This window comes from Aulostomus chinensis, chromosome 19 (genome assembly GCF_037954235.1).
Source record: "Aulostomus chinensis isolate RoL2024-O1b breed Wild chromosome 19, RoL_Achi_v1.0, whole genome shotgun sequence".
Taxonomy (NCBI): domain Eukaryota; kingdom Metazoa; phylum Chordata; class Actinopteri; order Syngnathiformes; family Aulostomidae; genus Aulostomus; species Aulostomus chinensis.
In genome coordinates, this window is record NC_141338.1 from 23,656,809 (window position 1) to 23,682,215 (window position 25,407).

A 25,407-nucleotide genomic window follows, 5' to 3' on the forward strand; every position below is an offset into this window, starting at 1 on the left:
CAAGTAGAGGCTAGTCTTCGGTCAATGGCATTGGGTGTGAAGTACTTTTTAAAGAGCGAATCAATCAGATGAGCAGATGGGGGGCATTAGAATGTGATTCTCCCAATGTCTGACAAAATGGAAACACTGGCTGCCACCTCCTTCCAGGCCTACTTCGCACCTGATGGCTTGATGGATACTGCTGCTCCCTTATATTATTATTATTATATTATAAAAACACAAGATGTGCTCACGTTTTTAACTGGGGAACGAGGAGGTCTTTTTCTCCAGCTGAGAAGCACTCATTTCTCCCAAGTTGGAATGTGCACACCACAGAAATAGCAACATGCCAACATGCTAGCTCAAATAAAGAAAATTCATCTTAATGTATATAACAAGGCTTTGTAATTAAAAGCAGGTATTCTGGTGGCATACATTGCTTTTCAAGTATACTGTAAGCAGAATAAGCATATAGGGTGTTCCCTGAAAGATATATCTATAGTAATATGAATTGTTTGTAGGAGTGTTAGTTTCTAATGTCTTCCAAGGTAAAAATGTATTGCACTTATTAGAGAGTGGCTGGGGTCAGCAAAACTCTCCAGGGTTTAAATTCATGGATTTATTCAGAATTTTCCTCGTCCAGCTGTAAATAAATGTTTCATTTAGTACACTAAAATGATTAATTATTATAAGAAAATCGAAATATTGAAAAATAAATGGACTAAGCATCAGAGCAGTTGGAAGGAAGTGAAATGTGATTGAAATGAGTCAGAAACGTATTAACAGCAAAGGCTTCCAATGTAAACATGGAGATGCATTTCACACCAGTAGTCTTTTGAACTTTAAACTGAATTGTCCTTTCTTCTTTCTTTTTTGTCTGCTTTGGCACAATGTACACACAGGTATGTTAATGAATGACCTTTTGTTTCTCTTTAACAGAGCTTCAAAGACTCAGAAAGCAAAAGCTGAGGTAAAGCATCAGTTGGAACAGTCTCCTTGCACAGCCTCCAGATGGTTTTAATTGTGTTGTCTTTCCTCAAACTTCCTTTCTGTTATGTGAGCTGTTATCTGAGTTTCATACCAACAGATGAGACATCTATCTGACATTTTGTCCCCAACTTGGCTACTGCCATTTATCGAAGCGAAGTAAAATCTGGTCAACTGGACGTAAGTTTATCTTGAAGACGTTTCACCTCTCATCCGAGAGGCTTCTTCAGTTCTAGTGAAGAGTGTGGAAACTCCAGCTTATAAACCTATGTGGGAGTGGTCAGTGCTATTGTGGTGGAAACGACCCTCCCGAGACTCACCTGGCCTCCCCAAACGACAGTCGTTGTGAGGTGTCAGGGAGTTTCAGGGGTGGTCGTTAGGGAGTTTCAACGACCACTCAGATGCTAATGGGCTGTGCTGGCAGCAGCCGTTCCACATGGGTCTTTCAGCTGAGCTCTTTGGGGAAGCTTTGAAAGGACTTGGTTGTAAATTAGCTTAGATGAGCAGCATCTAAGCTAACTTCTTCTGCTTCCCGCTTCTGAAGAGTGCAGACGTCTCTTTGCTCTCTCCTGCTGCTTATGCTTTTATCTGCCTTTTAATCATTTTACTTTCATTTGACTTTTTTTTCTGCCAGTTTTGGATATGATTTTGTTTTTTTCTTTTAAGTAAACCAAGACTTCTTCATCATTGTTATGCTTTTTTAAAAACGTATCTGACGACTCAGCGACAAGTTTTCAACATGACCGAAGGAGTAACCCTAACAGAGTCTCCCTGCGAAAACTGTCGGATTTACAAACAACAAATTTGTGCACTACAAGAGCGGATTTTCGCCCTAGAAACAGAAAAAGGACTTCATGATACTCTTCCAGTGATCTCCAGTGGTAAGAAATCCACTTTTACTTCCAAAGAAAGGGGTGAAAAGACTGCTACTCACAACCTAAAGCTAAATGACACTGTGTCTTTTCCGAGGCTTGACCGTAATCTTGGTGCTAAACCAAAGAGATGTCAAAATGTTCGGAATGAAAGACTAATTACATCACCCGGAATAAAGTTAACCAACAAATTCTTACCACTGTCACATAAAAATGGGGATGACGTCAAAGCAGGGCAGCAGCCTGGCCGAAAAACTGTGCCAAGCGTCAAGGTCAAAGATACGCTGCTGCTAGGAGACGGGGCCGTATCTAACATAAACTGTAAGCAGATAATAACAAGCAGCTACCCCAGTGCTACAGTGTCTGACATCACTCAGGCGCTACCTAGGGAGCTGGCTACGAACCAGGGAGTGAAACAGCTGATCGTTCACGTGGGTGCAGTGGACATCAGAAATGAACAGTCTGAAATCTTGAAAGAAGACTTTCTTGCACTCTTTGAGAGACTCCATAAAGTGGGGTTACCCACGTTTATTAGTGGACCCCTCCCAAACACGGACAGGAAAGTGAATAAATTCAGCCGACTGCTTCAGTTGAACACGTGGCTACCCAACATCTGCAAGTCCAGAGGATTGCATTACATCGAGAACTTTAACCTGTTTTGGCATCGAGGTGACCTTTTTAGAGGAAAAGGGCCACACCTGAATGGAGGTGGAGTAAAGAGGCTGACGGATAACCTCCTCCACACTCTGAGGCATCAGAACCGGCCTGAACTGAACCAGGCTTGCGGGCAACCGATGAGAGAAAAGAGGAGAGGGAGAGGAGCTCCCTCTTCCCCACCCAAGGACCCGGCAAAGGATGTACCCAAAACAGCACCTTCTGCAACCACTGGAAAGGACTCAGCCACAGCAGCCTCAACAACAAACCCTGCATCCCCAGTGAAGGCATCAGCTCCAGCTCCCACAACAACAACATCAGCATCTTCAGAAAACAACTCTGCTGCAGCTGCAAGGACAAAACCTGCATCTCCGGAGAAGGTAAGGGATGCAGCATCCCTGTCACCTTCTCCCTCACCGCCGTCCTGGGCACCACCTGCTGTGTCTACACCCTCCGGAGACTCTTCACTCTCACTCCCATCTCCACAGTCACCTTTGAGATTTCCAAACCATCTTGAAAGCTTGATAAAATCAGGCACGAAAATGGCTCCTCTCACTCCAGACAGGATTAGATCGAGGGTTCTAGCCCCAAAGAAGTATCGTGCCCCTTCCCCTCCCCCCAGATTCCCCCCAGCTCGGTCTTCACCACCAGGCCCAGCTGTAATCTTCAACAGTGTCACCACTGCTGTCTAGGATGTAAAGGGCCTCTGCGTTGCTACCACTCATAGTATACCCAACTGGAGGTCCAGGGAGGAGAACTTCTCTGCAAAAACAATACCTACTGTAATATCACAAAGATTAGATAAGAGAGAGACAGACCATATGAGCAGAGAAATCGAATCCATATCTCTTGTAAGAACTTAGAGTCCTTTGAAACTCAGTCTAATCTCAAACATGCTGTGCTTAATGTCAGATCTTTAAATAACAAATCATTTTTAATTAATAATTTTATTTCTTCTCGTGATCTTGATTTAATGTTTTTAACTGAGACGTGGCTTGACAAAAATACAGGTAATGCAGTCCTGATTGAGTCTACTCCACCTCACTACACCTTTGAATCTGAAACAAGACAGAGCAAGAGAGGTGGAGGGGTGTGTAGCATATTCAGAGAAAATATAGTTATACAAAAATTGTCGTTTGGAGTTTTTTCATCATTTGAGTATTTGTCATTCAAATTGGAGTTAAAACAAGCCACCATACTTTATATCACTATTTATAGGCCACCACAGAACTGTTTTATTGATGATTTTACTGAATTACTTTCAGCTGTGTGCACCGAATTTGACTGTTTGGTTATTACAGGTGATTTAAATGTGCATGTGGATGTAGCCAGTGACAGACATGCTAAAGAACTCAGTGCTGTCCTTGAAACGTTTGGTCTAACTCAGCATGTGAACGAACCCACTCACAACAGAGGGCACACACTGGACGTGCTCATTACAAAAGGGGTTATTGTTTCAGGTGTTAATGTCATGGATATTGCATTATCAGATCATTTTTGTGTTTTCTTTAATCTGTCTGTTATACCCAAGCCAGCACATGGGTCGTCAATGGTTCGGAGAAGACTCATAAATGACAAAACAAGGACACAGTTTATGGAAATGGTTGCTTTTGAAAATACCTCTGGTTCTAATGTATAAACTCGTATAAATAAAGTGTTTTGAATGTCTTGGACACCATTGCTCCTGTTAAGGTTAGAATAGTTAAAGACAGACAAAAAGCGCCATGGAGAAATGAAGACTCTGTCAGGGCACAAAAAAGCGGGTGCCGGAGAGCCGAACGGAAATGGCGCAAGTCAAAGCTACAGGTTGACTATGACATTTATAGACAAAAATTATCCATGTTTAACCAGACTTTACGAAGAGCTAGGGAGAGGTATTTCTCTGAAGTGATTACAAACTCTAATGGTAATTCTCGAGTTCTGTTTGCTACTGTAAACAGATTAACAAACCCTTCAGTTCCACTACCCTTAGAATTCATTTCTATATCAAAATGCAATGAATTTGCAAAATTCTTTAGTGATAAAGTTCAAGATATTAAAAAAGCTATCATTTCTAACACACAAATGATAGCCCAGCATCCACCTGAACACCTAGAAGAAGAGAAGAAGAAGAGCCAACTCTGGAGGACAGGACTCAGCGGTTTTCCTCCACCTCAAGGAGGAAAGCCACTCCTTCCAGGACGACCATGTCCAAATCCTCGACAGAGAGGACAGATGATTTGAAAGAGGAGTTAAAGAAGCCATCCACGTCAAGATAGAGAAACCTTCTTTGAACAGAGGAGGTGGACTGCGACATTTCCTTTCACCTATTTACAACCAAGTCCTTTCAAAGCTTCCCCAAAGAGTTCAGCTGAAAGACCCATGTGGAACGGCTGCTGCCAGCACAGCTCATTAGCATCTGAGCGGTCGGTGAAACTCCCTAACGACCACCCCTGAAACTCCCTGACACCTCACAACGACTGTTGTTTGGGGAGGCCAGGTGAGTCTCGGGAGGGTCGTTTCCACCACAATAGCACTGACCACTCCCACATAGGTTTATAAGCTGGAGTTTCCACACTCTTCACTAGAACTGAAGAAGCCTCTCGGATGAGAGGTGAAACGTCTTCAAGATAAACTTACGTCCAGTTGACCAGATTTTACTTCGCTTCGATCTACGATGACCTGGATGAATGAGAACCTACACAGACCTTCTGCCATTTACCACTCATGCATGTGTGTTTAAACAACAAAACAGAAAAATATACATGATACATTGATACATTGCAGCCAACTGAAAATCCTAGGTTTTTGGACAATCCAGGCACTTTGATTTTGGGCAATGGTGACTGCTATTTTTAAGAATTTCTACTTTACCAAGAGGAAACATTACATCAAAAAGATAAATGACAGCTTAATCAGTGATGAAAATAAATGTCAAAGCACACAATTTAATTACAACCTTCAATATCTTTATTTTCTCTTCTTCTCTTCTTTTCTTTAAACAGCAGCCAATGTTAAAGCACTAATAATGTTAGAACTAGTCGCAACTTCTACAAGAACTTGGTGGGAAGCAGCATCGTGTCTCACCTGTCTAAGGTAGAGAAAGAAACTGGAGTACTGTCCTGCCTCTGGCAGGTAAGACAGGAACACAGTGATACAAATCAGCAAGACTGTGGAGTCCTGGCCCACCTTCCTCAGAGACTACAGAGAGAGAGAGGGACATAGGACACACAAAACAACAGCAGACAATCAGCTTGTCCTTAACTAACACATGAGACGTAAAGTTGAGTTGATGTTAGGCTGGGAAATGCTACTATATTACATATGTTGTGGACATTGCAAGATTAAATGTGTCTAAATGTACACAATCTATTGGTTTAGAGAGGGAATTTGACCTCTTCTATACACTTAAGTGAGGTATCACAAACTAACAATTTTAAGTAGTTTCAAATCTCAAAGATACATCATATACTTTGAATAGTTATACATGTTACTGACGGCAAAGGGGTCTGCTTGTTCCCAGGATATTGGCACCCCCCAGGTGTTGAGCCTCATTTTGTTGGGCAGAGATTCAGGCACAGCCAGCAGGATGAAGCAGATATCAGCCAGAGCGATCAGTGTTGCCACCAGAACCACCAGGTTGTCTCCATACCAGGCTGAGAGGTATGCTCCGATAGCTGGACTTGTCACCAAGCTGGCTGCAAAGGTAGCAGAGACCTGGAAGGTTTGGAGGAAATGAAAGATGAAATATAAATGATAATGTTACATCTGAATCACTGAATATATTGAAGAACCACATTTTGGAAAGGAAATAAAAAAAAAAAAGACGGATGTGTTCAGATGTAGGGGGTGGAGGGGGAAATTAATGCAGGGTCAGTTGTAAAAGCACTGGTAGTGATACTCATAAACCAGGGGTATTCAAATACAAATCTTAAAAGGCCATAGAGAATTTTTTTCATTTCTATTTTGAAATAAATTAAAACAAATAGTTGAATAAAACAAAACATGATGCCTGTCATGAATCTAAAAAAGTATATCGGTGAGGTTATAACACTTCTCTTTTTAAATATAAACACAAAGAACCACAAGAAAGAAAGAAAAATGTATTTCTGTCCTATGGTGAATCGGGCATCTCAGGAGTTCCAAACTAACATCAATGCTAAAATCAAACCAAATGCCCCTTTCAGTTTGAAAAACTGGTTAAATTTCAAAGACTGTTCCAAAAACAAAAGTAAAAGGTAAAAAAAATGTGCTCGCAGCAGTGAACTCTGAGTAACTCATTTCAGGCTGTCTGTGTATCGTCGGCATGGAGACAAGTTCCAGCCAGTATACCATGTCCTGGGGGTGGGGGCACGAGCAAAGTGCAGGTGTGGTCCCTTCTGGATTATCGTTGTACCTGTCTGTGTGTGCTGCAGCCACAAGGGCAGGGTGGAATAGCATTTGGTGTGAAAAAAAACAAAACGAAACAAAGCCTTGACATGCTGACCCAACCAAAACAGACAGTGAAGGAGTAACAGTTCGGGAGCCACAAATGGACAGTGATCCTTCTATTGGTACAGCACTAGGCCTGGCACAAAAATGACAAAGATGAGACATGAAGCAAATAAATCTGCTGACCTCAATACATGTCCATTGCATTTATGTGCATTTACATAAGAATGTCACCATTTTTAACATTTTTTGTGGGAAATTTTATTGATATTGATTATTTGATATTTTTCAGATTCTAATTATTATGCTTCACCTTGAATATACTTTGAAATTGCTGATCACTTTAAAAGGTTGTGTCTGCATTATTATGCAATATTATTATTATTATTATTATTATTATTATTATTATTATTATTATATCAATGTTACAAACTGCTTTTAAAATCACAGTAAGATAGTTTGCTGAATTTTTTTGAACAATTTATCATCTGGCAAAATTTGTTATTGTAACAGGCCCATGTGTTATCAATAATATCCAGATACCCATCCCTATCAAATGGAAGTTCTTACAAGACCATAGGCTGTACTCCTCTCTCGTTCATCTGTCACATCAGCAACATAGGCAAAGATGACGGAGAAGGTGACAGAGAACGCTCCAGACATGGAGATCATGGCAAAGTACCACCTGCAGACAGAACAAGAGGAAGAACACTCTTAACAGTTTGTTTCTGGCAGACACTGTCACAAGACAAGAATGAAAAAGCTATTCTTTTCAACTGATCTTGCCTACAATTACATGCTTATATTTTATTGCTAAAAAAAGTATACCAGCTGATACACTGTCATCAGACAAACTTTCAAATATCTCTATATGTAACAACCCCCCAAAAATATCTATATTGTTGACTTTGGGTTTCACGGCAGACAGAAGTCATGAATAAGGTCATGCTGACAAGGTTCTGCTTTACTGAAAAACAATTACAAAGTTATGGCCATTACAATAACAATTCCATGACAGCAGTATGGAACAAACCCATCCAGTCGGTAAGGTGCAGATTCTTTTGCTGTCTAGTTTTTCAGATTTTTGGGTCAAACATCATTTTAGCCCTGGATGGAAGCACTTCCATTTTCACAGCCGCTGAAGGTAAAAAAATAGCTGTTCCTGCATCTGTGTCTTTGGATGTTATCAGCATTATTGTGGCAAAATAAGACATTGTGTCCTACCAGGGGCTGAGCCTCATTAGAGGGATTGGAGCGCAGGTGAAGAAGACAGTGACCAGTAAGAAGGACCGCCTGCCCCACACGTCCGACAATGCACCAATCAGTGGAGCAGACATGAACGACAGCAGACCCTTCACAAGGTGAGTTGAGGTAAGTTAGTGTTAACAAAAACAGCTCTTCACTTGCTATTCTGAGATGTTTAGAAACTGCCCACTGTACAGGCAGAAATTTACCCTGTAGTTTGCAGTATGCAAGCCAAGCAAAACTAGTAATAGGCCAAAAAATATGAAGATGCCATATTGTTTTGAAAAAGGCCCAGAGTATTCATTTGACCAGTCTACCTTAAAATGCAAAGTGGGACACCAAAAGTTCATGCATTTGTGGATCTTTCTGGTACTCGAGTATGAAACGCTCCATTTAACTATATTTTTTCTTTTGTTCAACACTTCAATCATAGCAGCTTCTTTCACAGTTAGCACAGGTGTGCATTTGAAAAAGCAAAGCTAACAGAGAGGGATATTAAATCCATGTTTGGAAGGCAATTTCCTCACCCCGAGCTTTGAAAACCTCATGAGACAAGTAGCAGTCTGAAATATATTGCTTTCTCCTTTTCTCTGTCATTGCTGTGACTTTGTCCATGGCGCAAATCCACCCTTCACACTGTAATTTACTAATTAGCCACAAATGTCACTTTATGTGCATGTTTGCCAAGTAATAATATTAGTGACTACTTTTTGTGAATCAGATTGGGGGGCAGGTAAATGGCACAGATGGTGGGCAATTCATTGTGCTATGAGTTTTGGTTTAGTCATGGCATTGCAACTCATTGCTGTAATTGCAATAAAATATTCACAGGTAAAAAACGCCTGTTTAATAAGCATAAACATAGGTGATATTTCATCCTGCTTTGTCTAAAGTCCACAGCTTCAGCAATTTTTTTATGCTGCTATAAAGATTGCTAAAATGAAAGCTGTATGCCATCCTCCACTGGCCCAAATGAGTGAGTATTCAGCAAGGTCAAGATCCTATACTAAAGAGAAGCTGCTTTAATGTGAAAAATTCTGACAGTCTGTTTTCTTCATCAAATTATCAAGCTGCTTTAGTAATATTATGATATTTAATACAATCTTTTTGCTTTCCCAAACAATGGAGAGCTGGGATATTTTGACTTCTTTTTACAAACGATAGGAGGAAGTGGAGAGACAGTCTCCAGGTACAATTAAATATATTTAACAATTCAATGTCAAAAAAATGGCTTGCAATATGTTGTGCAAACTGCAAACTGGACTTACCTGTGGTTGGTTTGAAATTCAACCTGCGGCTAATATGCAAAATGGATCTACTGTGCAAGTCACACTGAGTAAATCTAAATCAGATTCTTACCTTCACCCCCTGAATGAGTCCATTCATCAGGAATGTGTGCTGAGGAAAAGTTTCATGTAACACCTACAAAGACAGATAACAAACACATTTTAAAGACCCTCCCAGTATAACAATTTCAGCAAAACATGAACAACTACTGAATTTCAACCACAATGGAAAACTGTAGGATATGGTGTATAGCTCATGGAGAAAGACAATGTCAAGCTTTCTCCACAAAATATGGCCGAGTCACTTTTTACCATGAATTATTATAAATGTATGGTACTCAACAAGATACAATTCCCAATATACACACAAAACATATCTATATAGTATATATGCATTCTTAATTTGAAAACACATTTCAAAACACATAAAAACTCCTAAAATCAACTAAAGGATCCAGGTGGTGATAGTAAATAGACATATTTTCAGTGGAATAGTTCTTAATTTATATAACAAAATAGCGAACTGGGTGGAGCAGCAGCGAGTCAAGGCCAACAACAACATGCAAGCCCAACCGTCCCAAACCATTGCCTTTGTGAGGGAAGGAGGCAAGACTCATAAAACCAACACAGTGGACAAGATCCGACCCTCTATTCCGACCCTCTATCCTGCAAGGAGCCTCGGACTGGGAGTTGAGGGTAGACCTGAAGCGGAAACTAGTTTTCCCACAGGATGTGGTAGTGACCTCACTCCAATCAGACCTCATCTTACTATCTAGGAGCACAAAAACAATCATTGTTGCTGAGCTCACGGTACCCTGGGAAGAGAGGCTGGCGACATCCCACCAACTCAAGAAAGCCAAATATCAGGACCTACTCGACGAAGCGGTGTTAAAGGGGTGGCACGCAACCAGCTACCCCATCGAAGTCGGCGGCCGCGGTTTCCCAGCAAAATCGGTGAACTACTTCCTGCAGAGGATGGGACTGGATCCCAAGATGTTGAAGAAAGCCACCAGGGAGATAGCTGAAGCAGCCGAGTGCAGCTCAAGATGGCTGTGGTTGAAAAGAGCCCACAGTTGGAACCCTTCTGCAGGTGAAGGCTTGTCAGTCTTTGCTGCCCCACTCAGGCGAAGTGTTCAGGTTAAGGAGCGAAACACCAGTGAGCCTGAGATCCCTGCTGACGATGCGGAAGGGTACCAACAATGTGGATGCTCAAGGAATTCCACGGAAGATCTGCATCACCGCAGTTAGTTAGCGTAGTCCCTAGTTGTAGCTTGTGGTAAAGCATCTCTGATGTTTTCTTCACCCATAACACTCAAAATCTAAATATTATGGCATTAACTTTTGTGTACTGAGGGAAAGGAACATGGTCCAACATATACAGTAAGGGATACTGCACCTTTGTCCGACCTGACTGAAGACACCACTATTTACGCCTTCAAGGCAGATGATATATAGTGATGAGGGTCGTCAGAGCAGTGATTCTAAAACTGTGGTACATGTACCACTGGTTGTACGTGAGCTCCCTCAAGTGGAGCAGAGGAATCCTAGAAATATTTTTTTTAAAAATGAAATGAAAAATAGTAAATACATTTGAAATAAATTAGAGAAATCAGCTGTAATTTAAAATAATTTAAGTTCCTGTAAAATGTTTGTGTCAGACCACTACGTTGTCACATTCATTCACGTGGTGCATGCATCAATGTCAATATAAGCAATTAAAAAAAAACTTTTCATTGTAACCTCAGAGTTTACCTGACTGACTTATATAGTTGGAAAATATGTTCAAATTCATTAGCATATTCTTCTTTTTTTTTAAGCTGTCCTGTTCAGCAGCATCCATGTTCCTGGTCCCTTGTTGTACTGAAGCAGTTTTACTCTGCAAAGGAGGAATCTGATAAACTCCTATCACCATTTATGCTTCACTTTATTAGGAATGGTGTTGGTTCATTGATAAAGCGACCGGACTGAGGCTCAGGAGTGGACAGGAAGAGAGAACAGGGACAGGATAGGGAAGACAAGGGGGAGGGGGGAGACAAAAACAACAACAATAGCAGAAACAAACAAACAAACAAAGAAAAAGTAACAACAACAACAACAGAGAGGAGAAAAGAAAGGAAAAAACATTGGTTGCAGAATTTCCAGTGCAGGCTTCCCATTGGGTTTAATATAATTTTTAGATAAATGTCTGAGTGTGTGATTATGGGTCAGTTGTGCACCGCATGCGTGTATGTGTGTATACGCGTGTGTATGTGTATGTGTGTGTGCTACGGTTTGTCTTGGATGCTGTGCGTAGCTGGCTGTAGCTGATGTGGGGGGGCCAGGACATCGCCCCCAGTCCAGGATAGCAGGCAGGTCAGGACCAGGCCACCAGCGCACCCAGAAACCCCCAGGAGACGGGGAGCCCCAGGCCCCCCCCCCATGCCAAGACCCTCTAATAATATTACAAATGAGTAAACAGAGGGAGAAAAAAATATAAATATAGAATTGAAATTAAAAGACAGTAGAAGCAAAAAACAAAACAGAAACATCCATCCATTTTCTTTCTATTCCTATGAAGGGTCGCGGTGGGGCTGGAGCCTATCCCAGCAGCTAAGGGCGAGAGGCAGGGTTCACCCTAGACAGGTTGCCAGTGCATCGCAGGGCCAACACATAGAGACAGACAACCATTCACACTCACATTCATACCTACGGTTAATTTAGAGAATCAATCAGCCTAATCCCCAATTGATGTCTTTGGACTGTGGGAGGAAGCCGGAGTACCCAGAGAGAACCCACGCAGGAACAGGGAGAACATGGAGACTCCACACAGAAAGATCCCATACCCGAGCCGGAACTCGAACCCGGAACCTTCTTGCTGTGAGGCGAGCGACAGTGCTGACCACTGCACCACTGTGCTGCCTCAAAACAGAAACATCACAATGCAAATGTATAATTTTTACAATAATAATAGTAAGAATAATATCAATAATATTATTAACTATTGATAATGATGAATTAACAAAAATACAAATATGGGGGGGGGGGGTCTTTAAATTTATATAATCCCTCAGGCCCCTGCCGACCTACACGGGACCAGCCTGCAACACCAAACACCCCCAGGCCCCCTCAAACACCCCTGTATGCTCTGGATTGAATGCAGCACAGCACCCTATGTCTACATGTATTTCCTTTTCCTGGCATTCTTTTAAGAGGTGCCCATGATTTCTAATGTGGTGCATCAAAAAGAGAGAGGGGAGAGGGGTTGTCATGAACCATAAATTTGATTTGATTGTGTCCCCTTTCCTCTTCCTAAACTGGTGTGATCTGCATTAAAAAGGTGATGTGCCACCTGAAAGTACTCCTACCAAATATTTGGTAATAGTTGACTAATTATCAAGAGCCCCTGTGACACACACATTTTGAGGAAAAAGTGAACGGGGCACGTGTCAAAGTATTTGTGGATGCAGTCAAGCAAAGTCTCCCTTTCACTGAGGCCAGGTTAAAAGTAAATACAGAAAAACAGAAACCCGCCCCATCTGGGCAAAGATGATCGACTACTTCTGAGAGTGAGTGGCCTGCGAAACATGGCTCATACAGAGAATTGTGCTTCCCGTTGCATGAGACAAGAAATCCTTAAGTATTGTCAAGTGCGGAGTAAGCACTCACTAGTTAGTCAGGTGGCCAGGATTGTCAGTCTACACAGTATACACTGTTCACAGCACAGGTGGATCAAAGAGAGCCCATACTGACCACCCCAATTCAAAAGTGACCCTGGCAACAGCTCAGCCAGACTTATTCTGGCAACATTTGTGGGGTGGAGCTAGAGTGGCTACATTACACACACTAATGACGGACAGATCAGGAGAACACATACATGCACAATACTTCATACATATCCTCATATAACACTGTCTGATGCATTTGATGTGAGCCCAGAACCAAGTAACCCTGACACACCCACTCACACCACCAGTGACAAAATCATCTCCAACTGCCTGAAAAGCAGGCAGACATATCTGCATTTCTGAAACATACCCAAGCTCAATGTAGGATCAGTGGCGAGGATGCAAACACTACCTCTGTAAATAAGTAAAATGTCATATGACTTTGTCCAAGCTGCAAATAATCAAGAGATAGATAAGAGGCTCAGAATCTTGCTCAAGGATACTTTGACATGGTCACCCGGGGAAGTGGGGATACAACCAGCAACCCTTTGGCCAGCCACTTTACCACTGGGCCACTCTACCACTGAGCCATGCTGCCCCCTTAGGTGTCCGTTATTACAGTTAATACTTGATAATAACTGACCAATGAATAAGGGGATAGGAATAAATATGTTTAAACTTCCTTCAAAATCAAGATGTTAAAGTGTTTGTGGATGGATTTTTTTCATTTTTTTTCTTTTGTAATAGTTCTTTTTTTTAATTTCTGCCCTTTACATATTTTAAATAAATTGCATCAATTAATCAATCAATCAATCAACCAAACAATCAAATAAAAACCCCAGATTCCCTTTAAGATCGGTACCACCAGGCACTGATCTGACACACAAACACATTTCTGGGAAGATCACTGGCTGCCTGTTTTGGATTGGAGATCTCTGAGAAGACCGAGCTGCCAGGACCTCACCTCAAGCAGTCTGATTATCCCTGGGGGACTATCCAACACTTCATCAGTCACCAAGGGGTTACAAGCAGGGGTGAAAGTGAGCCAGAACGGGCCGGAATCCAGTTCCGGTAAAATATTCACGGCCAGAACGGAGTTCCGTTAAAAAAGGAGGAGAAGAAAGCTGTCAAAATCCAATTTGTGTGTGCGTAGCTATCTTGAAGCAGGGCCAAATGTTTGTGTCATTGACCACTGAAAAGGGAGAGAGAGAATGGTGCTTATCAGAGGAAATGAAAGCAAATCACAATGATAGAGATCTCTTACAGACCTTTTCCTGTGCATATTGACAAATCTACCCATCTGAGATAACTGATATACCTTGAATAATAGTATTGCTTTTCACATGATCAGTGGCAATAATAAGAAACTGTTCACACACTTATCAGTGTGTATTTACACTTTCTTTCCGTACACCCAAGAACATACAAAGAGAATGGGTAGACAACAGTGCATTCCTCCTTTCTGGTGTCATGAATGCTAAGCAGTACAGTCAGAGAGATTTCAAAATTCACAAAGCATGTGGGCTATTTCAGATGTTTGAAAGCAAGCAACAGAATCTTTTGAATTTTGCTCAGCATTTTTGAGAATAAAAGCTTTCAATTCAGCTCAAACATGTCGAGTTTCTGCAGATAAGCAACACAAAACAAAACAAAACCAAAAAAACAAACAATTTACTTAAAAGTCAGTCTATCAAAATATTCTGGCAGGCCAGATGTCATTGCCGGGGGCAGTTTAAACCAATTACCAACAACATGTGTACAGATGGTAAAGCCCCACAAGGCAAGTTGATCGGATTTGTGATTTTGGGTTGATAACTTAAATTTGACTTATTGACTTCAGCTTTATCCACACTTTCTTAGCACTTTACTGAACATGTATACACATGATTGTGCCATAGTTATTCTCTCCTTTTTTTACTCTCACTGTTACAACTCCATATTTTACTCTGTAAGTCTGCTTTCTTCAACAATTAGTCTGCTCCGATATGACAGCAGGAAACTGATGGTCACATCAGCTATGCCTGAGGGAGGGGGGAGCAGAACAGGGTTAAAAAATATTGCACTTAGTCTGGGTTTCACATTCTTGCCGAACCACAGAGGATGATCGTCAAAAAAAAAATGGGTCACCTCCGCCCATGTCCACCACCAAAGACCACATCCAGGGTGTGGCAAACATGATGGAATAAAAAGGCATTAATAATTTACCTAAACGTGTGGCTCCATTTCACAAAAATGGCGAATGGAATAAAGTGCAATGTTTGCCGTAAAAAATAGGTGCCAAGACGTGTACCACTTTAAATTTAATGAATTATTTAACAAGATGAACATTAATATGGTATAACAGAGCTACACCGTGTTAGATGGCATGAAAAGAGAGTTCTTGGTGGCAAAGTAACCCCTAGTTCCTATTGACTTGACCATGCTATCAGTGACAAACATAGATTAGGGCTGCACAGGTACACAATTGCTGAAGTTTCTCCCTGTTTACGTCACTTTTGCACTTGCGACGTAAACAGGGAGAAACTTCAGCAATTGTTTACCTGTGCAGCCCTAATCTATGTTTGTCACTGATAGCATGGTCAAGTCAATAGGAACTAGGGGTTACTTTGCCACCAAGAACTCTCTTTTCATGCCATCTAACAATTGTTCTAATTAAACAGTTCAGTTAATTCATTGCTTTATCTTAAAGGAACAACAAGGAGCAGTTTTTTCAGTTATTATTAGGAAATACAAAATGCCCAATCCTCCCCTGTGCCTCTTCTCCTCAGCAAACTTGAAGAGCATACCCCCTGGCTGTGGCTGCACATCACATGCCTATGGTGTCATCAACATGCAGCTACACAATAGCATCTGACTAACAACAGGTAGGTAAAATAGAACTAGATAGCTTATTTCACCTTGTTTATTTCTATACATGTTTTTTGTTTTCTTTTTGTTTCAGTTGTTTTACATAATTTGTCCTGTCCTCCTGTTTTGCTTTGTTTTTGTGTGTGTGTGTGTGTGTGTGTGTGTGTGTGTGTGTGTGTGTGTGTGTGTGTGTGTGTGTGTTGGTGAAATCCCCATTGTCCTGGGCTAAGGCATACATGTGTCTATATCTATTACCAGTAATGCTGTATTTCTTTTTTTAATGCAACTGGCATTTTCAACCAAAAAAGTAAATAGAAAATGCTTTGGTGGACACAGCCCCTAAATAAGACCTCAAAAAGGGCTACAAATTAAAGTAATGTGTTGACACATAACAAATGAACAGGCCTTTACAGTACAGAGGGGCCACTGAATGGTTTTATAAGTAGGGGAATTGTGTGAATCAAATGCTATGGCCTTCACTGTAAGCCAAACTCAACATATATCAGAGATTTTGGACAGTATTCAGCAACACCATCATCAAAACACCAGCAAAACTTTCGAATGTCTTAGGGAGGCATTCTAGGGACTTGAAGAATCTATGTCAGGATGCATCAAAGCTGCTCCAGTAGCTCTTGTGGGGCCAGCACCTTGCAAAACCTGTTTTTCCTTCGATATGTCATCCCTCTTTAGTTTTCAAATGAAATGCAAACAAGTTGCTTCAGGCACTGAATTCCAGAGCAGGACAGTAATTAATTGAGATGCTGATGCTGTCCCAGTGGAAATGTGTTGACACAATGGAATGGAGCTTGAGAATCTGTCATCTAGTGTGCAGCCTTCCCTACATGCCATGGCAGCTAATTCTTTTAGCAGCATTGCTTTGTGTGTGAACCCAAACACAGGTTATGGTGTTGATACAAATATGAGACCTCCATCTTCCTCCAAACCACTTGTTTTTACTCACGGTGAGCATGGGCGTGGTGAGCAAACCCCAGGCGAAGAACTCCAGGAAGATTACCACAACAGCATGATACACATTGGGCCTGCCAATACCATGCTGGAGCTGAAATATAGACAGAAGTATCAGTGTTAATGTGACTTCCATTTAGTTATGACTTACAGCTTAATTGCCATGGTCTGTATCTGTGGCTATGGAGGGATGCTTTTATTAAACAGATGTTAAACACTTTAGAAACTAGACAGCATTTATGACTCACAACATTATGAGTATGGCATCATAAACACATAAGCCTGACATTACATACTGGGGTGGCAGAGGTTGTTTCTTTAGAATGAGAGAGTGAGGGGCTGTCCCAGTACGCGTGCTTGATCACACTTACACAATCTAGTACTCGGCGTCCGTGCACATATGCTTAATATAAGTGTGCAGTTATATCCCATGTATTTTCTGCATTAATCAAAAGACTAGACTATCCTCACTTAAGCTCCAGTAAGACCCTACCTGTGCGGTATTCAGCAGTTCTGCATGACATTAGGTTTACAAAGGATGATCATTACAGGAAGATATTTCCACTATTTTATGAATTTATTCAGTCTGCTTTTTTGGTAAAGTGTCTTTTGTCACCGAAGATGGTCAATATAGATAACATGGTTGTTTACCGTGACTGAAGAATAACAAGACTGAAACCTAGTATATGGCTTGATGAATGATCAGAGAGCCAAAATGTGGACAAATTGCCATACATAAAAGTTGAGTTTTCTTGCAGTGTCAGCTGAGCACAGCAGTCTGAACCAGGGAGTGGTTAAAGCTGGCTCACCTTCATCTAATTCCCTGCGGCACTACATACAGGAAACGGCTCAGAACAGCCCCCCCAGCAAGATGAAAGGCTGATTGTCTTCTGGAGTTGCATTAATTACACCAGTGGTATTTTAGCTCTTAAATTCCAGCAGATGTAGATCTCAGCAAAATAGAAAAATAATATCCCACATTTTGGAGCGATTTAATTCCAGTAAGTTGTCCATCAGCACACCACTCTAGAGATGGCATGCTGGTGTATTTCAACTTCACCAGTCAGTCAGTGACCACAGCAGTTATAGGGCTTGCTGCTCTAAGCGTCAGGCAAAAAAATAGTCCCTGCAATCATTTAACAAATGTTATCCAACAGTCTCTCTGATGTAAGGATTTCTGCTTTTTTATGTTTTATAGCTCAAGTTGATGGCTTTTCACCTTGGGTGTACGGAACAAGATTCATTGAATAAATAAATGACTATGAGTCTGGGGTCAAGGTGGAACTCACAGAGGAGCTGGTAGGAGGTAGAGACAACTCGACAGGAGCAGGAAAGAAGAGAGGTCCAACGTAATTGCAGGAGAGAGGAAACAGGATTGTACATCTGTGCTTTTATCCACTATTTGTTGAAAATATTGAAAGAAATCATAGTGTGGTTAAATCATGATTAACATATCCATGAGTTAGTTAATATGTTACAAAGGCTCCTTCAAGAGTTGACCCTAGATGAGTGAAGCGACCTTTTGACAAATAGCCAGGACTTTTTTTTTATGCCGATTATGAATCAGGGCCACTGTGGTTATCTGCAGGGGTTCATGGGCCGCCATGGAATATTTGTGAGAACTGCAGAGAGATGCCCACATACCTGGAGAGGAAGTACTGGACACCAGCACACCTCTCAGATACCTGCAACATTTTTTTGGCTCCCACACATAACCGAAGTTCAGATACATGCATCTGGGCATCAAATGCAGTTCAGACCCACAACAGCTAAGCAGAACTCAGCTATATTTATAATGTAAAAATTAGTTACGGTCATAGGTTTTTAATTAGTAAATATTTTTTGGTCATAATACTGATGTGTGAATCAGTTTCATTTAGAAACATTTAATTGCGAAATACCACAAATAGTTTTCTGCTTGCTGGTAAGCAGTATATTAACTTATATTTCACTTGTGTAATGTCAGTGACTGACAGTTACTAGACAGACTATATGCAGCAGAACTGAACGAGTGCAGCCCTAACCTATATTATCTACAATTATACAAAAGATAATAATGTTGAAATAAATAAAGCATGTAACCTCAAGTTATGTCAAATTTATTGTATAGCACACTGCTAATTTCAGGAAAAACAAGACATTTTACAAAGCCTATGGTGGGCAGTTCTGTCAAGGGCCAATAGTCTGTGCAGACACCCTTTGACTCAAGTGTGCCGTGCATTATGGTGTCTTGGCTTGCTTTTGGGAGCCGTACTTGTAGCCACAAAAGAGAGGTGATGACAACAGGTGGACGAGTCAATGTGCAGCAGCGCCTGTTGTCATTCTCTACATTACACAGCATCTGTATAGTGAAAAAATAGCAATTAGATTAGGGTTCAGAAAATGACTTTTAATTGAAAAAACTATTACTTTTTTTTCAGAATTGTTACTTTTTATTTAAGACTTATGACTTCTGGTCTGGGCAGCACGGTGGTGCAGTGGTAAGAGTCCCGGGTCGGGACTCAAACCCAGAACCCAGATGTTTCTGTGTGGAGTCTGCATGTTCTCCCTGTGCCTGCGTGGATTCTCTCTGGGTACTCCAGTGTCCTCCCACAGTCCAAAGACATGCAAATGGGGACTAGGCTAACTGAATACTCTAAATTGACTGTAGGTATGAATGTGAGTGTGAATGGTTGTCTGTTTACATGTCTTGGCCTGTGATGGACTCGCGACCTGTCCAGGGTGAACGCCGCCTCTCACCTGAAAGCCGCTGGGATAGGTTCCAGCCCCCCTGTGACCCTGAACAGGATAAGCGGACAGTCATGGATGGATGGATGGACTTTTAGTCTCCATTTTCCACTACTCTTCTCATAATCTTGATTTTATTTCCTAATTTGGATTTTTTTAATCTCAGAAGTAATTCTTTCAGAATTGTGACTTGGAGAGCCTTGGAAATTGTATTGCCAGCCCCTTGAGGGTCCCAAACCACAATATGAAAACAAGATGCCTAAAGCATGGTTGGCAGCAGATAGCCCTACAGAGCATTAACAGAGACTAGGGTTGCTAGGGTTGCATCTCAAATTCCCTGCAAAAGCAAATCAAAGACACTGCCATCATCAATGTTTTATTAATAACAGTGGCAATGACTTTAACTTTTTAACAGACATACTTACCTCCTATATTTTATTCTGTGAGAACACTGTAACACTCACCACACAAATAAGCATCTTCCCAAACAATAAAAAATGGGTTAACAAAGACATGAATTCTGCCTTGTCCAGAAGAAAATGGAATTGTCCAGAAGGAGATAAACCCAGGTTGAGGAAACTGGAGAAGGAGTTTAGGAGGAAAACCAAGCTGGCTAAGATTGATTATCAGAACAAGGTGGAGTGGAAGTTAATTTCTGAGAATGTGAGGGAAGCGTGGAATGGCTTGAACATCATGATGGGCAGAGCATCCAAGCCCGCAGGGGCTGTGTGCTCAGACCCAACTCTTGCAGAGAAATTGAATGTCTTCTTCACCCGCTTCAACGGGGACAGCACAACCACCACCTGGGCCCCCCAACCCTCAGCTCCAACCTCCAACCTCTCTGCACTGATGAGCAGCTAGTGACCTCGACACTGTGCAGAGTCAATCTACACAAGACATCTGACCCTGACATGCTTAGAGGCAGAGTCCTGAAGGCAAGCTCCCCTCGGGTAAGTGCCGTCACCAGGCTGTTCCAACATGTCCAGGACTGGCTGTGCGCCTGACCAGTGAAGGGAATGCACCATCATTCAAATCTCCAAAAAGGCACCTGCTATGGACCTAAAGGACTACAGACCAGTGGCACTAACATCTGTGCTGTGTAAATGTATGGAGAGGGCAGTCTGTAACCTCCTATTAGGCATAGTGTCAGACAAGCTGGACTCACATCAGTTTGCCTACAGGACAGGATGTGGTGTGGAGGATGCAAGCCTCTCACTTTTGGACATTGTCACCAAAACTTGGACTCAACACATCCACACACTAGGATTATAGTCATGGACTTTTCTTAGGCCTTGTTAAGGGTTTAGTTAGGAAGATCCAAGTGCAACCACACAGGAGGCAGGGAAGGTCGTTTTTAGATCCTGGCCGGTATGGTAGGGTGAAATTAAACTGACCAAGGAACAGGGCCGCCTTGCGAGTTTAGCCGCCTGGCCGACCTGATGTGTTTTTTTTGTGGTTCAACCAGATGGTTTATGGAATGTTCAGCTCCCTCGAGGCAATAGCGTCACTCCTGGAAGTCCTCCACCACAGCAAGCAGCTCTCTGTTCCTGATGTCATAATTCTCACCAGCCAGGATCCCGATCCGAGTGAGCCAGTGGAAACGCGCCCTTGGTTGCACATATGGCTAACACTGATGCTCCAACTCACTTCCAGGAGGTAGTAAACAAACTGGCCTAAACTTTTGTTGGAACTGTCATTGGAACTCAACATCACAAAGACAAAGGAGCTATGCTGTGGGGGCAGAGACAAGACATCACCTCTGTTCTAGCCACTTATCATCCAGATCCGGATAGTGGAACAAGTGCTGGTTTTTAGGTACCTTGGCATAGAAATGGACACTTCCCTGTCATTCTCAAAACACACGGACACAAGATACAAAAAAGCACAACGATGCCTCCGCTTACTTAGGAAACTAAGAGCATTTCAGGTTGAATCACCCATGGCCAACATACAGAGTCAGGCTGCTGTGGAATGGCCTGCCACATCCCACATTTGGCTGCTAATAATAGAGAGGCAACAGCTCAAGCCCCAACCGTCAGCCCATGTTAGGATTGTAACATTGAATTTAACTGAATACACATGATATGCGGCATATGCATAACAATACTCACATTTATTAAAACAGAAATGTGATTTCATGGACACATCATGTTACTTACTTTTCCAAAAGTAGCAAAGCTAACTGAGTCAGACTGGTGTACTTCGAGATCTTGCAGGTCCCTCTACCTTGGAAATGCAAGGACAAGATTTTCTCTGGTCTCGTCCCTCTTTATCTGATGCCTTTTTAGCCAAGGAACATAGTTTCTTCTGAGTTAAATCCAGAGTGTCATCTTCAGCTTATCATTTCAGCCTGCTCTCCACCGTCTACCTTTTAAAATATGCGCCGCTGCGGCTTTTTCTAAAAAAGGGGGCCAACTGTTCTGAAGGAAGGAAGGAGGAGATTCACATGCGCTAACATAAATGTGCAGCAGTTCTAGGATGACAACAAGAAGCAGGAGAACAACACACAGAGAAGGCACTCTCTGGTGCACACATCAGTTCTTTACATAACAAAATGTATTTTTGAAAACTTAAAAGGCTGAATTTTGTATCATTTAAATAGCCATTTAGTCTGAGCAACAGTTCACGACATTGGAAGCACAATGATGGCAGCGGAACACTGAGAAAGCTGTAAATACTTGAAATATTTATTTTAAGCTGTAACAATACAATTGCAAAAAGAAAACTAGGCCTGTCTGTGTGTCTTTTGATGCATTTGCTTCCCTTCCTCTGTTGGACATACAGTAACTGTTCAAACAGGATGATAAAATGGACGCTCACATAGAGTGTGCTGTGATGAATCTGCAGTCTGCTTGGCTTCTGCCAGTGTTATGTAACAGATAATGGCTCTATCCAAAGCACATCATTATGGCAGCGCTGGGTTTGAGCACAGTAAACCTGCTCTACAACACACATACGGTACTCATCCTCACCCCTGTTAACAGCCATGTTGAACCAAAGCCTCGATACGAGGTTAATTTCACTTATCACTTATGATAATTCTTTATTTCAACACATATATTGCCGTTTTGCTATCTAATCAGAAATAAACATTAGAGACACTCGGTTTTGACATCTTCGCTCGTCAGATGACAAGTTGACAAGCACCGTTGATTTGAACTAGAAAGATATCCACCGTGTTCCTTAACAGCCTGCTATGTCGTAGACGTTACAATTTGAAAAGGGGAAACGCTTATCTGAGAAGCAGTATTACAGGCCTGAGGATTCATTGCAGTTATGGTGTGAAATGGTTCATTAATGAGCACAGTATAGAATTGACTTGATTCATACATGAATGAAATGATAGAAATTACAGTAATATGAGTGCTCATTCACCCACCGTCGCTCCGTCCTTCATAATTATTTTCTTGACCAGCACCACCCGACCGCTGCCCGCCGGAGGTTCCCCCGCCATCTCGTCACACCTGCCTTGGGTCACGAAGCATCCTTGCCGCGTAGAGATCCGCGGTTCTCCGGGTGCTTCCAGGATGCCTCCTTATTAAGCCCCAATGAGGCTAAATGAACAAATAGTTAATGAAAAATATAGGCACACCGCGAAGACAATATCCACCAAGCTGCCGTCAGTAACAGTGTCAGATTAGTCCGTCAAGGGCTGCATGGCTGATACACTGACTGTCAAGTTAGAACAGAATCGGGAGCTGACTTCCGGTTCAGGCTGCCCTTTTTTTCGAGACGAAAGCCGTGAACAGTGGTCCGTGTAGGAGTGGATACTCAGCAAAATGAAAAGAACAGAAAACACAACACAACACAACAAAAAACAGTTGAATCTTACTTTCATGTAGGACGTGTGAAAGGCTTCTGAACTCTGAATTTCTTGGTCATCTTCCTGTGGCTTTGTTGTTATTGCTGTTGTTGCAGTTGATAATTACCAAGTAGTTTATACGTCAATTTAATTGCTTTTTTCCAGGTGTGTGGCAGAAATCAGTTGAAATTGTCAGAGGGGGAAAAAGGCCATAAAGGACACAGTGGAAATTGAGGGGGCAAAAACAATATTTCACCTAAAAAAGAATATAATTATTTTTTCAAGCAATAACAACTAATGTATATTTGTTACTCCCTTTTTAAGGTCAGCTCAGTCCTGCTTCAACCAAAACAGGCTTATCTCTTGATATAAATCCATCTTGATTAAAATCCATTGAAAAGGGAGTCTGCGACTCATAACCTTAATTTGGGTATTAAAGCCATAAAATGATTTGAAACCCTGAATTACAGGAAGTGTACAGAATAATACAAAGAAAAAATCAAAATGAGTTTTTTCACCATTTATGTAAGTGAATTTTTCCAGTTATCAGTTCAGCTGTAAATAGATAAATAAAAACTACAAGCAAGAGGCCAAACCTGTCTGTTCTATTCTTCCTAAATTCTAAATAATTTATGTCAAATATAGGCCACACTTAATATAGACCTATGCTCATCTCTGGGCAGACACAAAACATTTGATGAAATAACTGTGACCCATCTGGCAAGCTGGATATAAAACAGCAGGCCTAACTTGCCTAGGGATTTGTTGATATTATTTTTTAATTACAATTGGGATTTATTCATGTGCATTCATGCAAAGCAATAAAAGCAATGCTGAAAAAGATGCATCCAGTCATTTGTATTTTATTTTGACATCAAATGTGATTGGTTTGGCAGCAAGAAATGGAAGACGTTTGACAACATGTCAAGTGCTCTGGTTGAGTGAATAAAATATGATGAAAACAATGTGTGGTTCCAGGAAGGAACGCACCCCTCGACTCACATCAGTCTTGATGGTTTTAGTTTTACTGTGTTTTACTTCAGATAACTTCAGGTACAGGTTCAGGTAATCTTTGTCAATATACATAAAGCCTCACTTTACATTCATCCAAAAGCACGTTACACCAATGACTTGAGCACTATGTGTGATATAATGCAACCTCTGTCAGTTTCACCTGAAGCACGAAACTTTGTGATGGGTGATTTTATTTATGTCTCAGGTAAAAGACAAATGTTGATTAATCTCCTGACGAACCAGATCAGATAAGAAACTAGATCTCTGCTGTGGGGCAGTAAAGGATGCCTGCAAATATTTCCCAGTTTCCACACTGGAATCATTGAATGACAGCTGTGCACATCGACTGCCCAAATATAAAACTGTTTTAAAAAGGGAGAAAGCACAATTAAAGGGTTGGACTAATGAGGACGGCCTGTGCCTGCAGGAATGTTAGAATTGCATTGATAAGGACATGTTAAATGAACCATGTAATCACAAATTTGTTGATGTAACATGCTCATATACTGTGATCATTCCAATTCTACAATTGTACAGTTTCATTTAGCAGACGCTTTTGTCCAAAGTGACGAACAGCACAAGCAAGAATTTAGACTTAATTAAGGAAAAGCCCATAGGAAGCGCAAAAGTGCTTCAGTTGTGATTTGGTCACAGGTACTGCCATCTAGTGGCAGAAGAAGTGTCGCCCCCCCCCCCCCTTTTTTTTAACATACAACATCACACAACACAGTTAGTGCTACATAATCACTAAGTGCTGGGTCTTGGACCCTCTGACTTATTCTACCCCACAGGACAAAGAGGAGAAGAGTCAGGTTAAGTGCCTCGGTGCTCTCTGAACAATTGAGTCTTCAATTGTCTCTTAAAAGTAGAAAATAAGTTAAAATACATCCTAATAACAAATCATAGGTGAGCAAAGCTAAGTCCAGCATACAGTAAAAGAGACTTGGATTCAAACAGAAGCCCCAGACCTACAC

The 25,407-nt window shown here is 41.5% G+C and overlaps 1 protein-coding gene across 7 annotated transcripts in view; it reads right to left on the reverse strand.

Moving 5' to 3' along the window:
• slc71a2a (solute carrier family 71 member 2a) overlaps nt 1-23,373 on the reverse strand; it is a 42,033-nt gene extending 18,660 nt beyond the window's left edge. The window contains exons 1-9 of one of the 7 annotated variants that reach the window (XM_086186596.1): nt 22,997-23,373; nt 19,630-19,668; nt 19,145-19,231; nt 16,886-16,984; nt 9,507-9,569; nt 8,127-8,254; nt 7,473-7,587; nt 5,970-6,188; nt 5,559-5,672 (exon numbers count right to left, since the gene is read on the reverse strand). In XM_086186596.1, coding sequence (XP_086042722.1) covers nt 5,559-5,672; nt 5,970-6,188; nt 7,473-7,587; nt 8,127-8,254; nt 9,507-9,569; nt 16,886-16,984; nt 19,145-19,231; nt 19,630-19,668; nt 22,997-23,071 — 939 coding nt within the window. In that variant the 5' untranslated portion in view covers nt 23,072-23,373. The other 6 variants (XM_086186600.1, XM_086186599.1, XM_086186601.1 and 3 more) reach the window with 6 other exon arrangements.
• Nucleotides 23,374-25,407: the final 2,034 nt, after the last annotated feature.